This window comes from Stegodyphus dumicola, chromosome 7 (assembly GCF_044657685.1).
Source record: "Stegodyphus dumicola isolate Sdum_Otavi_A_Nest chromosome 7, ASM4465768v1".
In the NCBI taxonomy this organism is placed as follows: Eukaryota; Metazoa; Arthropoda; class Arachnida; order Araneae; family Eresidae; genus Stegodyphus; species Stegodyphus dumicola.
This window is the reverse complement of record NC_140774.1, coordinates 77,183,149-77,201,702: the sequence shown is the minus strand read 5'-3', so window position 1 is coordinate 77,201,702 and position 18,554 is coordinate 77,183,149. Positions and strand designations below refer to the sequence as shown.

General features: G+C 33.4%; 1 protein-coding gene across 4 annotated transcripts in view; it reads left to right on the top strand.

Annotated features, from left to right (window-relative positions):
• LOC118193893 (clotting factor B-like) overlaps positions 1-18,554 on the top strand; it is a 55,174-nt gene that overhangs the window by 13,693 nt on the left and 22,927 nt on the right. For 2 of the 4 annotated variants that reach the window (XM_085819769.1, XM_085819770.1), the window contains exon 2: positions 6,247-6,312. Coding sequence is in view for 2 of the 4 variants with exons in the window: in XM_085819767.1 (XP_085675893.1) it covers positions 6,560-6,580 (21 nt within the window). In the remaining 2 variants the exon portion in view is untranslated. Of the gene's footprint in view, positions 1-6,246; positions 6,313-6,496; positions 6,581-9,734; positions 9,806-18,554 lie in introns of all 4 variants that reach the window. The other 2 variants (XM_085819768.1, XM_085819767.1) reach the window with 2 other exon arrangements.

The window sequence follows — 18,554 nt, the reverse complement described above, 5'->3', positions numbered from 1 at the left end:
TGGTTACATACACTAAGAGTTACATTACTTAATTCTACTCAGAACATCTACGTTCTTGTGCAAAGATCCTTTGCGATGAATGACCTTAAAATTATAAGGTTGTAATGAGAGTGCCCAGCGCATCAATCTAGAGTTACATTTGGCGTTGGATTGTAGCCAGACCAAAGGATTATGATCAGTTTGAATCAAGAATTCTTGCTGACCATCCAGATAAAAATGCAGTTTCTTGATAGCGTAGATGATAGCAGCGCACTCCTTTTCAGTAGTACAATAATTCTTTTCAAACTTAGTAAATTTTTTGCTTATATACAAGATAGGATGTTCACGTTGTTCATCATCTAATTGGCATAGTACTATACCCATGCCATTGTCTGAGGCATCGGTTTGTATAATAAACCTTTTATCAAAATCGGGAGCATACAGAATTGGTTTCTTGCATAGCAACTCTTTTAAATTTTTAAAAGCTCTGTCACATATTTCAGACCATTGTATATTTCCTTTTTTTGTTACCCCCTTCAAAGCGTCCGTGAGGGGTGAAGCAATTTCCGAAAATCTCGGTATGTACTGGCGATAATACCCTACCAGTCCTAAGAAAGCACGTACTTCTGTTTTGGTTTTAGGTGTAGGATACTCCTTTACAGCCAGGATCTTTACTTCATCCGGGGTTCGTTGTCCTTGTCCCACAACATGGCCTAGGTATCTCACTTGATCTTGTGCAAATTTACATTTTGATGGTTTTAGTCGTAAATTTGCTTTCTGTATTCTCTCTAGAACAGAAGTTAAGTTTTTAAGGTGCTCTTCCCAGTTTTTTGAGTAAATGGCAATGTCATCCAGGTATGGTACAGCGAAACCTTCGCATGCAGCCAGGACTTTAGTCATAACTTTGCTAAAAAAATATGGGGCATTTTTTAATCCAAAGGGTAAACGTAGAGGCCTGAAACTTCCAAAACTAGTTACAAATGTTGCATATCTTTGGGCTCTTTCTGTTAACGGAATTTGCCAGTAGCCTCTAGATAAATCTAATAGGGTAATATATTTTGCTTTTGCTACAGTTTCGATACGTTCTTCAATATTAGGCAAAGGATAGTATTCAGTTTTAGTAACAGCATTGAGTTTACGATAATCAATACAAGGCCGAGGATCCTTTGATGAAGATTCTATCAAAATCATGGGAGATGTATAGTCCGATTCTCCCGGCTCTATAATTTTAAGATCGAGCATTTTCTGTATTTCCCTTTTGAGAATTTCAGTCTGTCGGGGTGACAGTCTGTATGGCTTTATTTGTATTGGTTCGTTATTTAATAGCTCAATATCGTGACAAACTAAGTTTGTTAGTCCAGGATTATTTGAAAAACAACCAGAATATTTCCATAAAATCTTTCGTAAATCTTCTATTTGCTCGGATTTCAACCTTTTCTCGAGTTCATTCTCTTCTATGATGTCCGAGAAATTTAATATACTTGGATTGGAAGGTAAACGAGGAATGTCCATTTCTAAGTCTCCTTCCACTTCAGTTATCATATTAATCATTTCTGGTCTTTTGTAATATGGTTTAAGCATGTTAATGTGATATACTTGATTTGGCTCATTTTGTTCCTCGAAACTTACAATATAATTGGTTTCTGAAATTTTCTGCTCTATTTTTCCAGGTCCTTTCCACTGTACTTCTAGTTTATTTTGACGATTCGTTGATAAAACAAGAACTAAATCTCCTCTAGCAAATTCTCTTTTCACTGCGTTTCGATCGTACCATGTTTTCCTCCGTTGTTGAGCTTCTTTCATGTTTTCCACGGCAAGTTCCTGGCATTTCTTCATTCGATTAATAAGTTTGAAAACGTAACTGACAACATTATTACTTTCTTCAATCGGTTCTAGCCACTGCTCATAAAGTAAAGTGACTGGCGTTCGTAGGTTTTTGCCATGAACTAATTCTGCTGGTGTAAAACCAGTGCTTTCGTGTGTGACTGTTCTGAGAGCAAAAAGAACTGATGGTAGATAATTCTCCCAATCCGAAGTCGCTCCTATACATACGACTCTTAACACCCTTTTTAGCGTTCTATGGAATCGCTCAACGGGATTACTCTGCGGATGATACACAGAGCTTTTTACATGTTTAATGCCGAAACGCTCCAAAAATTCCTCTGTCAAAGCACTGACGAAAGAGGTCCCCTGATCTGTTTGGAACACTTTTGGGAAACCCATACGACTGAAAATCTGTAAGAAAGCATCAATCACAGATGGCGAAGAAATGTCTGTCACCGCTACAGCATCTGGATATTTAGACGACATACACAGAGCTGTAATAATATATTTTTTTCCAGTCTTTGAAATAGGTAGCGGACCAACGGCATCGACATTTATTTTAGTGAATATTTCGGAAATTACTGGTACTAATGTCATTGGAGCCTTCTTTTTGTCATTTCCTTTTCCAGCGCGCTGACAAGCATCACAGGTTCTTACAAAATCTTCAGTTTCTTTGTAACACCTCGTCCAGTAAAAATATCTAGCAAGTCTGTCTTTGGTCTTTTTGACACCCAAATGACCAGAAGTTCCTTCGTGGCACATCTTTATAATTGACGGCTTGAGTTTTTCAGGTATAACGACAAGCTGTCTTTCAAAGCCCATTTTATCCGTCGTTTTTTTAACTAAAAGTTCTTTTCCTGTCAGACTATAGTTCTCATTTTTGCATGTACCTTCTTTAACTTCTTGGATGATTTTAGACAGTTCCTTATCAGCAAGCTGAAGTTGTGCAATTTCTTCTGAGTCAATTTTTACCAGTTTCATGAGAGCTTCATCTTCCGTATTTAGTTCCGGTAAATTATCTTCTTCTTCAAAAACATATCTGGATGCTTTATTTTCTTCCTTCATCGGTTCCAAGAGCTTCTCTTCAGCTATTTCTCTTTTCCTTTGAGCTCTAGTAGAGACAGCATTAACCTGGTGAGGACAACTATCAGGCTCCTTTCTTTGTTTATTCAACAGTGCAAAAGTTCGATTGCCTAATAAATACCTTCCTTTGTCGAGTTCATTTCTAATAATGGCAGCCTTAGTTATTACTCGCCCAAGATCGCAATTTAGTTCGATCTCAGCCAATGGTAAACAGGTTGGATTCAAGTCTAATGGCTGTTGCACCCACACATTTTCACCTGTCAGCATTTCCGGCGTGATGTATTTGCGACAAACTATATCAATACTAGCACCTGAATCCCTTAATATAGGAATTTTATGACCATTTACGTAACCCATACTAGTATAAGGTAATAGAAATTTATCCTCTGGTTTTGCACTAATTCTGTTAAGATTAGCAGGAGATTCAGTACTATTCTTAAGTTTTGGACATTGGGGCCTTAAATGTTGATAGGACCCACACTGATAGCATTGTGGCGTCTTTCGTTTTTCATATTTATCATCTGGACGTGGACTTCTAGGTCTATGAAACAAGCTTTGCGTATTAAATCCTGATGACATTTTGTTTTCAGTTTTATTTTTATTATCTGAACTCAATTTACCTTGAGTTAGTGCATTGTATCTTTCTTTCTGCCTATCCACTACAGGCTTTTTTTTAAAGTTTCCACAAACGTTTTCATAGGCATCAAGTTTTTCAGCTAATTTTTTAGATGAAATCATCTCTACCCACTCATCAAGAAAATGATCTCGAATTTCAGGAGGAACTCGACGCTTAAGTTGGTCAATCACCATCAAATCTAGCAACTGATCAAAAGTCTTAACTCCTAGACCAGTCACCCATTCCTTGCAATAATTTTCTATTTCATAATTGAAATCCACCCATGTGGATTCGGTACTCTTTTGATGTTTCATAAGTTTCTGCCTAAACTTTTCCGGGCTTAGTTTAAACCGTCTTAACAATAAATTCTTTACGTGTTCATAGTCTTTAGCTTTATCGGAGGGTTCTCTAGCTATTAACTGGGTTACTTCGTAAGGAAGTAGTCCTAGTAAATGAGATACAAATTCTTCTTTATCAATTTTAGCCCATTCTGCTTGCCTTTCAAACAATAGCAAATATAGACTGATATCTCCTTTCTTGTCATCGAATTTCTGCATAAGGTGACGCAGCTCCGTTTTCGGCCGGATCTGTCCGGTATTTTGAGACTTTGTCTCTGCTTCAAGTCTTAATCTCTCTAATTCATACTGTTCTTTCCTTCTCCGCTCTTCCGCTTCTTCCTGTCTCCTACGTTCTTCTCTTTCCCTTTCCTCCCTCTCTTTCCGTTCTTCTCTTTCCCTTTCCTCCCTCTCTTTCCGTTCTTCTCTTTCCCTTTCCTCCCTCTCTTTCCGTTCTTCTCTTTCCTCCCTCTCTTTCCGTTCTTCCCTTTCCTCCCTCACTTTCCGTTCTTCTATTATTGTGTCTAAGACTCCTTTGACGAATACTTCATCATAATCTCTACTTTCAACAATTTTCTGTTTTAAATCGACTATTTTCAAATCTGCAGTCACATGAACTCCCAGTTCAGCCGCGAGATTTTGCAAATCTTCCTTACGAGTTCTTCCTAAGTAAGACATTGTTTCTATGTTTAAAATTAACGAACACTGTTTTCTTTATATTTCCTCAAAATAGCTCAATTCAATTACTTTAATTAATTAATGCAGTCAGGAATCACGAAATTAAATGCACTTTGTTAAGTACGTATACCTCAAAAATGAAATATTTAAATTATATGAAGTTCATTCTCTCTACCACATTAATTGTGATTAAAATAAGAATAATAACATAGAGCAATATATATATATGTCTACCGTCTGCACAACTAAAATGAATATTAAATATAATATCAAATACGGTAATAAAATAAGACAATTTAATATTAACAGGAAATAATAATCTGGTATCGCTAATATTGCGTTCAGTGATGAACTAATAAAATAAAGCAATTCTATATGAACAGGAAGTAATAATCTGGTATCACTAATATTATGTTCAGTGATGAACTAATAAAATAAAAATACGCACGATTATTCGATCTTGGTCGGTGCCTCCAAAATAATTATGACTGTGATACTTCTTTGACGAAATGAAGCAATTCCAATGATGGAACACAGCAATAACTTTTATTTAACACTCAAAAAAATGGCGACATACAAACAAGAAAGAGAAAACATATTCTAACATTTAAAAATAAATTACATTCTTCGTGCGAGAGTCGCACGTGGCACTCGAGTCTGGTTTCGAATATTGCCATTCACAAATAACTTAATGTTCATCTATTTAAATTATTTAAACTACAAGATTTTAATACTATTTAAAGCTGTTACAGCGATTACTCACGTTGCTTCCCAGTACATCTGACGGACCAAAATAAAACTATTAAGTGCAAAGTATAGGTTAAAATGTTCATAGCTACAAAGCGAAAACTCTATACCTATCCATATTTTATCTAATTTGCTTTCTGAGGAAAGCTGATGAAAACAAAAATGAATGTACAGAAAAACTAAATCAGTTAATTGGATTAATTAATATATAAAACGTAATAGTCACCCCATTAGAATTTAAATAATTCTAAAATAAAGTTCTTAATGATCCTAGTAGACAATTAAAAATTTTAGTTGACTGCAACTAAGGCTTGGGCAGAATTTACTGTATATTCCAACTTTTGACAGATAGCCACTTTATTCTAGCTCTCCTAGAAAGAAATATAATTAAGTATTTTTTAAAATACCGCTTCACATACTTAGACGCTATACATATATTGATTCCGTCTCAATTTCACATTTATAGGAAAATTTACAGATCTATTACTATAAACTTTTCAGCTTAATCTTGTGTGAAACAATCGCAGTTTATATTATGTAATATTCTCGTTTACTTCCTATCGCAACTATGCCATCCAAATTATTAGCCTTTGGGAAAATAATAAAGCGCTTAATTAACGTACACGGGCTTCATTAAGCCGTCAAATAGAACTCTTCAGCACAGGAATAAAAATCTGGGTAACATAATCCGAGTTCGCCCAGATTTCATTTTTTTCCCCACCTCAGTAATTCACCTACATTATTTTACCTTTGATAGAGTTTGTAGTACTGCACACAGATTATAATTTGGAGGAATGTAGATTGTCCGCGTTAATTATTCTTAAGGGCACATTTCATATTATATAAATAGAGTAACGCTCTGTACTTCAGCAACATTGGCAGTACAGACAGACGCTCGTTAACTTACTTCATACCTAATATGAAAATGATGCTATTACGTCATTTATTTTCATATTGTAATCATTTTATTTTTATTGCTTTCAGGGATGAGAATCTGGCAAAGAATATTAGCTTTTCTTCTACTTGTGCTATCCTTAATGTACCTTACCGGTAAGATAATCTGAACAATTTTTATAAATTAAAACGAAAAACATGCAATCAATATATATTCATATATGCAATATGCAGCGTATATATATTCATATCAATGAATCTTAACCATAACATTTATTCATTTATGTACAATACAGTCTTATAATATAAAATCAAAGTTTTTATTTGCTTTGTTTCTAAGAGTCCGTTGACGATTACGAGAAAAAAAGCGTTCAACAACGAAAGCATCTGAAGTCCAAATCTGATGACTTTGGTTGCTCTCTTGGTAAGTGGAAACAACGAAAACAAACACTTAGTATTTTTCTTTTAATACGTAACGAAAACAAACACTTAGTATTTTTCTTTTAATACATGTAAAACAAATATGTATGTAAAGTATTTGTATGTAAAATTTGTATTTGTATTTAACTTTGTATGTAAAACAAATATTTTTCTTTTAATTGCGTTATACAAGAGACAATGCAAACAGATTTATATAAAAAAATGCAGATATATAATAAATTGCATATTGAGCAAGATGAAAGTCATTGTGTAAACTCCTGACGGCTTAATAAACGAATTCTCCCTTTCTTCACTTCAAGTCAAACACATTAGAGTCAGAACAATTTGTTTCTGTTTACTTGTAAGGTTTAGTTTTAAACTTCTCAGTTTTAAACCCTATTTTTATACGACACTGATTGTCTTATAAAACGTAGTGGAAAAAATGAAGCACCTACTAATTATTGCCTGATAATAACATCCCAAACACTTTTCAGATTTTAAGTTTGAAACTTATGTTAGCATAATGAATAGTGAGCGCAAGAAAGAATGAGAAATATTTTTGTCTCTATACTTCATATTTTTTAATTAACTAATAATTTTTCACTGAAAAAGCAAAAAGGAATTTAAGCAATCAAAAACTGAAAATGTGTTAAAAAAATACTACGTATAGCTGTTAATAAAATTTTAAACATATGCAGTTAACTATTAAAAATAATTACTTAATTAATCCCTTTTTAAAATTGGATTTAGTGATAATCTTTCTAATAAAGCTGGATTGATAGTGCGAATATGCATTTGAAACTTTTAAAGTTTGAAAACATATATGTGCGATGTTATTATCCTGTGAACAATTTGTAGATGCATTATTTTTTACTACGATACTCTCTACAATAATGTTTGGAAACTTAAAGGCTTAAACGCTTTATTTTCTACGAATGCTATATTATACTACGATGTGTTGGGATTTCGATGATTTTTCTTTGCTTTCTTTTTTCCCACAATTTCTTGAAAGATGGTGCTTTCTCCTTGCATTATTTTCTCCTCTACGTTTTCTCCGCGAGATTTTCAGCGGGCACAGCTAGTAATACGTCTAAAAATTGGAAACAATAAATTCGAAGCGCATTTTAGTTGACCTAAGAAATAACATTTATTAGGTGACAGCTGTATTTATTATTAATTTTATTTATTAAAAATACGGAAATAAATACCTGTGGACGTTGCTGCTACTTCCATTCCAGCAAAATTCAGTTCACAAAATTCGGTATACCTTCAGTTACCTTTTGTCGTTCTTGAAACATTCTCCAGTGTTTATTTCGCTAAAAACTTCATCGCCCATAATAAATAATAAATAAATAAATTTATTCATTAAAGTAAGAAATAAATTTAAGTTGCTTCTCATGTAAAAATTTAATTGGTAACTGATGTACTATGTTGGAAATTTTAAAAAAGAAATTCAGAATTTAATTATTGAACAACACTCTGAGTGTAGGTGTGATAACGAACGTTCTCATATAAGCAATCTATTTGAGATATATTTCATATGAGCAATTTATTTGAGAGTCTAGAACATGTTAAACGTTGGTTTCATTATATTGAAGGCATTGAAAAAAGAAGACACAGTTCAGGAACTGTGGATTCCTAATGTTCCTTTCTATATTATGTAAAATGTATTAAGTTTGACCAATATGGATTAAGTTGATTTATATAAATCATGGTTTTTTGACAGAAAGAATAGAGGAGCTTGCTTTGTAAAACGCTAATCTTCTGCGTTGCTGTAATAGCGAAATTCGCGCTTTATTCTTCTTGTTCATAGTTTTATACTGATGTAAGTAGCCTCATATATCTCATAGTCATTTTGTTTTTAAGTGTAAGAAGATTATCTTTTAAGAATATTTTAACGAGAAGATTCATTATAGAATATATGTCTAAACATTAGAGCTTATATGAACGTTGGTAATAGCTAACCATGAGCTCAGTAATCGTACAAATAATCAAAGTGGTGAATCCTTTGGTATGATTAAATATTTTAAAATTGATTAGGAAGAAAACAGAAAGCAATGAATTCAGTGAATTCTTGTATGAATTTGAAATCATACGAGCAACTGATAATATATGGTTACAGTACGAAACAAAATTAAAAGTTATTAACATCTAAAAAATCTTCAGCATATTGAAATGTTTCTTCATTTTTCTTCAGTTCATTTTAATTGTTTCGCTACACAAAATCATGCTATGCTGTCATGTTTTTCAAAACCAGTTTTTGAATGAACACGAGAATAAGATGCCACTTATATAGCATTTTCCATTGTTAATTAAAGAAATCAGCATAAAATAAAATATTTCTTTTACTGTTTCAAGTATTTTTTATGTACTTCATATTGCTATTTTATGCTTGTAATTTGGTTTAAATTTTAACCAGATCTACAGCATCGCGAGTGCAAGTATAATTTCTGGTCCCTGGCCATTGATTTCTTTTGTATACGTTATACATTAAAATCATTCCTACAGCTCAGCCTGAACATTTATAGAAATTTAAAAGAGTTCTGACAGGCTTGGAGAAAAAGCCTGTCTCTTTCAGAGTTTTCCCTGTTCTATTTTTCTCTCCAATAATAGTTAATAAAACGTATGCGAGTCACAGATGCATTTGAATAACTGCTATTCTAAGGAAGGCCAATAAAAAATACTCAGTTTGATTAAATATTGTAGAGATTATTACATTGTTTGAATAAGAAAAACTGAAACCTAAACTGTAACTTCACCATGATTTAAACCATGGATCTTCAATTTGCTTCCTGATCATACTAAACATTTACACCACAAGCATGCACATGGAGCAAAGTGATCATTTCTTACGTAATCACACTTACTTTGGATGTGATTAAGACATTACAGTAGCAATAATTCATATTTATTGAAGCTAGAAAGCATAATAAATCAAGAGCACCCTCGAAAGGATTGTAATCATAAAACTTTCACTTGCTAACCCTTTACATTACAAGAGCAAGTAGGAGGAAATATACTAGTCTTTCGGACTTACATTTGGATCATATTCAATTGAGGTAACGATTCTTGATGACCACATATGCGAAAAAAATGTTTTCGTCTGTATGTAATATAGATAATATAAGATTTGAAACCTTAAATGCTAATATTTACAGGAACTTAAAGATACGTTTTGCCTTATGTAGTAGGAGGAAAACCTTCTGAGAAACACTCATGGCCGTGGATGGTAAATGGTTTCTTTCTTTCTTCGTAATTTACACCACTCTCTAAAATATATTTTTTTGTAGAACGTGATAATATGCTATAATTTATTAACTTTTTTATTGTTATATGTTTTAATTATTCTCCTGTTTATAAAGTAAATGACATGGATGCTCGTGAAGGTGAAACTTGTCTGTTGTTTTAATCTAAACAAGATGCATGCCATAAAGATAATTTTTAATGATTCCAAACTCTTAGATAATAGCAGTTGTTAATACAAAAATATTCAATAGTAGGTAAAGGCACAGCATAAACACAGAAAGAATTATAACATGCAAAATAGAATTTAAAATGATATAAAATTTTAAAAAAGTTTAAAAACATCCAACGAACAGGGGAAAAAACTAAATTAAAATTAGATGGTATCTTGGGGACATGAGTCAGTTCAAAAGAATCAGCTAATCTGGTTGTTTTGAACTTACTCATGTCCCTAAGATACCATTTGTCTTTGATATGTGTATTTCAAATCTACTGTAATGTATTTTGCAGTAATTTACAAACAGACAATCTTCTTAGTAGAACATAAATTTTACTTCTAGTTCTCGGTGATAGACAAATTTTATACAATTCTTAAGTGGCAAAATTTTAATACTACTCCTAGCTGGCAAAATCTTCAGAATACCAAATCTTTTTAAAACAATATCTCTCGTTGCTGAGTAACGGTTTGATACAAATATGGCGTTGCCACTTCAACAATAATTATATTTATTTATTAAATAACAAGATATTACAACCTCTCCCCCCTCCAGATAAACTTTAATTTATATTTTTATAAATTAAAGTTTAAGTTTTTTTTTTCAAAACAACAATATCAGCACAATACAGAATTGAAATACAAGATATAACATAATAAGATACACTGAGGAAGAGAGGAAGGAACAAATTTTTTTTTTATCTACATAGAGAAACAAATTATTTAATCAAGCCAGGGAGTACGACTTAATGCGTCTACATTTTTATGGTTTTTACCACTTCGATGAACGATCGTGTAATTGTAGGGTTGTAGTACCAGTGCCCATCTCATAAGTCGTGGATTTAGACTCACATTATTTTTGAGCCAAACTAAGGGATTATGATCGGTCATGATGAGGAATTTAGTATGCCCGTCTAAATAACATTGAAGTTTCTTTACAGCAAATATTATGGCGGCGCATTCTTTTTTTGTGGTACAGTACTTTTTTTCAGTTTCTGTAAACTTCTTACTGAGGTATAATACTGGATGTTCATTGTCTCGTTCATCTTTTTGAGATAAAATGACACCCATACCAGAGTCTGAAACATCAATTTGCAAAATAAACTCCTTATTGAAATCCGGTGAGTGTGACAGAGGCTTTTGTGGCAGTTTTTTTCTTCAACAACTTGCTCTTGTCTGTTTAGTTTCTTTAAAAACTTCTCCTTGACTTGCATCTCAACTCCAGAACTTGGCAATTCATCTGGAACTTTTAACTGAGAATCGTTTAATTTTGTGAGTTCTTTCTTTTCAGATAGTTTTTGCTTGTTGCGAGATGAACTTTTGTTCTTATCTGTTACTTGCATTCTCATTGAATGTGGCAACTTTGAGTGTCCTCTATCATGTTTATGCCTCTTTGCTAAGTTTTCTGACGCGAGCTTATATTCTGAATGTATTTTTAATTTCTCAGCTTCAGAAGCACCTTCATGAGTTCTTTTATAAAAATTTCTTTGATCTGCTGCTAACGAACTGTCAAACACATCTTTACTTTTTGGAGAAGAAGGAACTGGGGAACTTGTAGAGGAATAATCACACACATGATCCATAGAAGATGAATCACCAGGTAAATAAGGTGAGTCAACTTCCATATAAATAACTTCAGTTTTCTCATCAAGAGATGAACGCTTAGATTGTTTGTCAGATTTCTGTGAAGCATTGACAGGAGCTTGACTTTTAGGAGGGTGAGTATTGACCAAATTACCCTGAGTTTTAGCACTATTATTTGTTTGGTTCTGCATCAAAGTTGTGTACTTCTGCATTTGATCCCTATATTTTTCAGAAATAGCAATTACTTCATTTTCATTTCCATTTTTATCTAATTTCTTTTTCATCAACAATCCATTTTCTTTTACTTTGAAATCATTTGTCTTGCTGGAATTTTCATTTTTAACTTCGTTAAGCAATGACGCTAGATCTCTGCTTTGATGCTGATATTCAATTAATTCCTTTGAATTAACATTAATCACTTTCTTAAGTTCCTTGTCTTCCTCATCAGCTTGAGATAAAATATCTTCGTCAGTTTCAATAAACTTCAGTTCTAGTTTCTCCATTTCAATTTCTCTGCTTCGATCATCTTCATGAGATCTTTTTACTTGAAATCGTGTCAAAACTGCATTTATTTTTTCTAAATTTAAGAATGATTTACTTTTGAACAATTGAGCAGTTTTGTTACCTAATACATATCTGCCAGGATCATTTGTAACAACAGCTGCTTTTGTCTTTATATGACCAAGTTCGCAATTAATTTCAACTTCCGCTAACGGTAGACACACTAAATGGTCATTTAATAGATATTGTACCCAGACATGTTCTCCAGTCATTTTTGCGTTATCTATGTATTTCCGACAAATAACATCAACAGTGGCTCCTGTGTCTCGAAGAATAGGCATTTCATGCCCATTAACTAAACCGTTAATTGTATATGTCTTTAACAAATCATCATTCGAAAATACGCAATTTACCTTTTCATTTGGTTTTAAGCGAGGGCACTGAAGCTTAAAGTGTTCGTATGACCCACACTCGAAACAACGTGGTCGATATCTTTTGTCATATAAATTTTCTTGGTTTGTGTTTTGAAATTGACTTTTTTGTCGGTGATCTTTCTGGTATTTTGAATCATCCCATTTATCAAAATGCTTAAAATGAGGCAGATGCTCTATTTTTTTCGCAAAATTATCGGAACGAGGTTTAAATGATCCTTTGTTAAATCTCTCAATTTGACTGGCAGAAAATTTCGGTTTTATTGTTTTTCTGACATCTTCAAAATTTTCAATTTTCTTAACCATCTCAGTAGGTGAAATTATAGTTGTCCATTGATCCATGAAATGTTCTTTGAAATCAGGAGAAGTACGCTTTTTTATTTGATCAACCAGCATGAGATCTTTCAGCTGTTCAAAAATTTTAATGTTTAATCCGTTAAGCCATCCTTCTAAATAATTCTTTAATTCATAGTAGAAATCATACCAAGTACAATACGGTAGATTTTTGGTGTTTATTAAATAGTTGTCGAAATTTTTCAGCACTCAATTTAAATCGTTGTAACAGTAAAGATTTTACATATTCATACTTTTTCGCGTCCTTTTCTGGTTCTCTAGCAATAAGCTGAACAATGTCAGGAGGCAACAATGAAATAAGTTGAGTCACTTGATTTTCAGCAGGTATATTCATTATTTTAGCTTGACGCTCAAATAACACCAGAAATAAACTTATTTCATCTTCTTTAGGGTTAAAACGTGGCATGACATTGTGAATTCTGATTTTTAAAGGCTGCTCAGGTAACTGCGTAGTTTCTACCGGCTGTGCTGTGGCAGCCATTGCTTCCAGTTGAAGTTTCTGTAGCTCAAAGGCTCTAATTCGCTCTTCTCTTTCAAGCTCTTCTTTTCTTTCTTCTCTTTCGCGTTCTTCTCTTCTTTCTCTTTCTTCTCCTTCGCGTTCTTCTCTTCTTTCTCTTTCTTCTGTTTCGCGTTCTTTTTCTCTTTCTTCTCTTTCGCGTTCTTTTTCTCTTTCTTCTCTTTCGCGTTTCTTTTCTCTTTCTTCTCTTTCGCATTCTTCTTTTCATTCCCTTTCTTCTCTAATTGCAGCCAGTAGTACTCGAGTAAACTCCTCATTATAATCGGGACTTTCCGTAATCAGTTTATGCAATTGAGCAATCTTAAATTCAGGTTTCACGGTTAAACCTAACTCTTCTGCTAGTACTTTTAAATCCTGTTTTTTACTCCTAGCTAAGAATGACATGTTGACACAAGTTACTTTTAATAGGCTTCCTTTTGAAATTGAATCTAAAAGTTCGTACTTGTATTAAAAATATATAATTTCTGGCGAGATTTAATCTCTCGAATACGAAATTCACACTAACCAATTGGAGAGAATTATTTAAACAACTTTGCCAGGTTGGCACAAAATAATTTAATACTACGTCGGGTTGACGTTTTAACTCACTATTCACAAGCCTCGTTAGCTATAACTATATAAACACCTTTGCCAGTTAGGCAATACAATGGAATTTTACCAACGTCAGTTTGACGATTTTACTATCTATCTCCACGCCTGGTTGGCGATAACAAAAAAAATTTTTGCCAGTTTGGCAATACAACTTTTAGACTATACAATCTGTAATACGTCGGGATGACGTTACTATCTACCACACGCCTGGATGGCGAGAACTAAGAAAAAAACTTTTGCCAATTCTGCAGTATAATTAAATCACACTACGTCAGTTTGACGTTATTACTTATTTTCACGCGCCAGCTTGGCAACAAATTCAAAAACTCAGCTAGCAGTTCTTTTTTTTTTTATTTTTTTTTATAAATGCTGGGATGGCTTACACATATCAATTATCAACATAAAAATCAACATTTCAATACAAATAGAAGTAAAGCATAAATAATAATTTTAAAATACTTATTTACCACAAATATCAATTATAAATTTAAGCTGAATATTTTTAGTGTCAGTTATTTTAAACAAAATCTAACACGATAAACTATAATTCTGAAATAAAGTATTAAAATTCAATAAAAGCTTTTTTAAGAAAACCAAAAGTTAATCTTATCTTCAGAGATCACCAGTATCCTGTTTTTGACAATTTTTTCTCGGACGCAAGTTATAGAAGCACAGAAAATAATCTTTGAATGATCCGCTTCAAATCTGGCTTTAAAACGGCAGACTTCTTACATCCATTTATCCTTGAAATAAACAAACTTGGCAATTGGTATTAGCAAACTTGTTGTAAAAAATTCAGTAAATTTCTGGGATTAGGAGACCAGCACCATCGAAATTGATAATTGCACTCCCAATTTCCAGTATCTCGGTGGAACCTCCAATTTATTAATGACTGTAATGTATTTTGCAGTAATTTACAAACAGACAATCTTCTTAGTAGAACATAAATTTTACTTTTAGTTCTCGGTGATAGACAAATTTTATACAATTCTTAAGTGGCAAAATTTTAATACTACTCCTAGCTGGCAAAATCTTCAGAATACCAAATCTTTTTAAAACAATATCTCTCGTTGCTGAGTAACGGTTTGATACAAATATGGCGTTGCCACTTCAACAATAATTATATTTATTTATTAAATAATAAGATATTACACTACCCACTAAGATAGATGATTTTCACCATTTTTTGCATCCACTGTTTCAGAACCAAATATTAAAGGTAAATTCTTTAAAGATTGCACACTATTTTGGAACGTTCTGCACTGTTCTCAAAAGTAAGTAAAGTCGGCACCTTCTAACGCTTTAAGTAGGAACATAGAATAGGATTTTAATGAAAAATTAAGTAACTTACGCTTTTGCTGAACGAGTACACGCACACTGCAGAGTGGAAGATAAAAATATTTTAACTCTTAACTTTAAGTGGCAAAACCTTCTTTTTTAATCACAAAGTGTGTTTATTAAATTTGAAAGACAAATATATTGCGACTGGCAACATCTTTCTGATTAAATTTGAAACATAAATAGCTTACGCTCTGCAGAGTGGAAGCACAGAACTTTACAGATCACAGATGACACACGTCCTTACTGCGTTATATTACAGATTTGCTGAACAATCATGTCGCATCTTTAAATGAAAATCTAAATGAAAATCTTTAAATGAAAAGCTATAATAACATGTCCTCTTGAAAAAATAGGAATTTAATCGAGTGAAAATCTGAAAATCACGAAGCTTTTTCTCTGATATGGTCCAGTTGCTTAGTTTCATATTTTTATTCAGTGTGTTTTAGATAAGTCTCACTGTAATTGAAAATGTTATCACAAATAAAGGTAATTGTACGATTTCCTCTCATCATTTTGCTAAAAACTAAACTGTCTAATTACTAAGAAATCCTAGTGTAGAGGCACCCACTAAAGAAATATGGTATTGCGTCTAGTTTAAGAATTCCAAGAAAGCATATAAGTTTAGTCGTATTTAGTCTACGTACAAATTTAGGGAAATATCCTGAATTACTACAGAGCCTGAATCGAAAATAATTACAATATTTTCAAAGATTTTTTACGCTTTTCAAAGATTTTTCGCTCTTTCGCAACATGTGGAGATGCTAATCCCATAACGTACATCCCCATCAAAGGAAGTGGCATTTGATTCAAGGTACCAATGATATCGAGGATCAAAGAGGGTCGAGTAAACTCCTCCACCATCATTTTCTCCTTATACAAGATAAAAGACAGTCAGTCTAGACACGAATCCATATCATTTGAAGAAATTTTGTTCGCATTGTTTCGAGATCCAGGTATTCCTTTATCGTCTTTTCTTCTCTTTAGTGCAAAATCATTAGTTTGATAGGCTACTTTCCAGATATGTTTCAGAGTAAATGAATACAAAATAATATAGCTGGCTTGTCTGTTCTCGCTTCTTTAACACCGTAACAGCGAGTAATTTACTCAGAACAGTCAGAAATTCACGTTTGATTAATGAATTGAAATTTTCTGCTATCTCATTACTACTTTGAGCTACATCGACTTCGATTAACACTAGGAACTAGCTTGACGCTATCTGCATTAAAGCTGGGAAATGAAGCATCGCTCAGTTTCTCTACGCCCGTGAGAAAGCCGTAAATGGCCCTAGGATCAAATTAAAGTCTGCTGCGTAGAAGTCAAATATCATACTGCCATTGCGAAACTGCTCATGCTACCTGGAGCTCAAGTCGCTACCTGGGATCGTTTATCCTGGGAGGAACACTAACTGGCCATCAGAGATGCGAAATAATTCCCTGGCCGCATTTTTAAGGTGATCCGACTGGTCTTTGCGATTGTATTTCCTTAAAAATCTTCCATTCAGTGTGAAATGTGAAGACAGCACCTCAGATATTTTCTACATAAATGCAAGAGTACCTCAAGGACAGATACTGTGTCCTATTTTTTATCGAATTTCCGCGAATGATTTTCAAAAGGAGCTCAAGATTATAACGAATTCCTTGTATGTCAGGAGTATGATATTGCCGTCATGGTTAGATCAAGGAAACTAGCGCACACCATCGATCGACTGCAAAATAAAGTGACAGGTATCAAGAAGTGGTGAAGAGCCTTGAAAACTTGCATAAAACACCTGAGAAAGAATAGATTTTGCTCATCAGAAGGTTTAAAAAAACAGACCTAATCAGCAAAAGCTTAACCCTTTTCAGATACCTGTGCCACTAGTAAATACAACCAAATACCTTGGTATTAAAATCATTAGATCCTTCACCTGGACCACCCACCTTAAGCAAGTGAAAGGGAAGACACTCAGGTGAATCTTAAACTTCAGCTAGTACTTTCAAATTTTCTGCACTCTTATTAACAAGAAAAAAAAAGGATTTGTCTCTGTATCTTCAGACCTCTCCTCACTTAAGTGTCACCAGCCTAGACAACTGCTGATGATACAGATAACCGAAAGCAACAAATTATATAGAAAAATTCCTGAAGAACATCAAGAATGCATCTTGATTTATTTTGAAACTCAAGCCCACACAACGATTTAGGAATTGCCATTGTCACAGAATATCTGGATTCCGTTAATGAAAACTTTTTCTAGAAGGCCAGGACAAACGAAGTAGCCAGTCTTCCCCAAGTCTTCAACTATGAAATCCTCAAATAAGATTGTCTTCTCAGACCATTTGTTTCCCGTCAAATTAGAAACTACAGTGTGATCTGAATTCTATGCTTCTCCATTTTAATCAATTCAAAAATTTTCAACAGCTACTAGAACCTTATATCCAAGTATTCCGAAAGTTAAAATTCGAGGTAACTCATTGGTATTAGCTGCCAATTCAGGTTATTTCTACGAGACTCAGGACTGGATCTCGAGTATCACGTGATAATTAACTTTCACAAACACCAACACTATCTATTGTTTTCTGAAACACCTCTGTACTGAATCATCATGCTTCTTGATGTGTTAATTAATGCATTTTCTTCAGCCCAGTATCAAACACAAGGCAAAAACCTCAGTTTTTCTGCTTCTCTAAGAAAAATAGGACTTTTGCTCAATTTTCTTTTCAGTTTGTAAAAATGCATCCCATGATTTACCGCGAATTTGTTTCTTGATTGGAATATTCTGATTCTAATAATTCACTAGAAGCCAACTCAGCCTCTTACCAACGCCTGTTGCCTCATCTCTATAATACCAAGTAGTTAGCTTAGCACCGTTCTCTTAACTTCGATGTCCCAGAACAGGACCATTCCACCTGCACTCTTCTAAGACACTAAAAATCTACTTCTTAAGTGATGCCCCGACTTTTTTTTCCAAATTCCGATCCTGAATAAAAGCTCAAATTCAGGAGCTTATAATTTATTAATTTGGTTGGTGGGCCCCAATGCGTGGGAGCGACTAGTATTGTTCTATTTTGCATTGTTAGGTTAGGTGTGCGTGATATAGTTTGCTGTTTTCTACTATTATATTATTAGTTTGCTGTTTTCTACTTGTATTTGTGGAGCGTCGTATCCTTGTTATTTCAATGATCATAAATGTAGCGAGTGGTGCTTGTGTTGCATGTTCAATCTT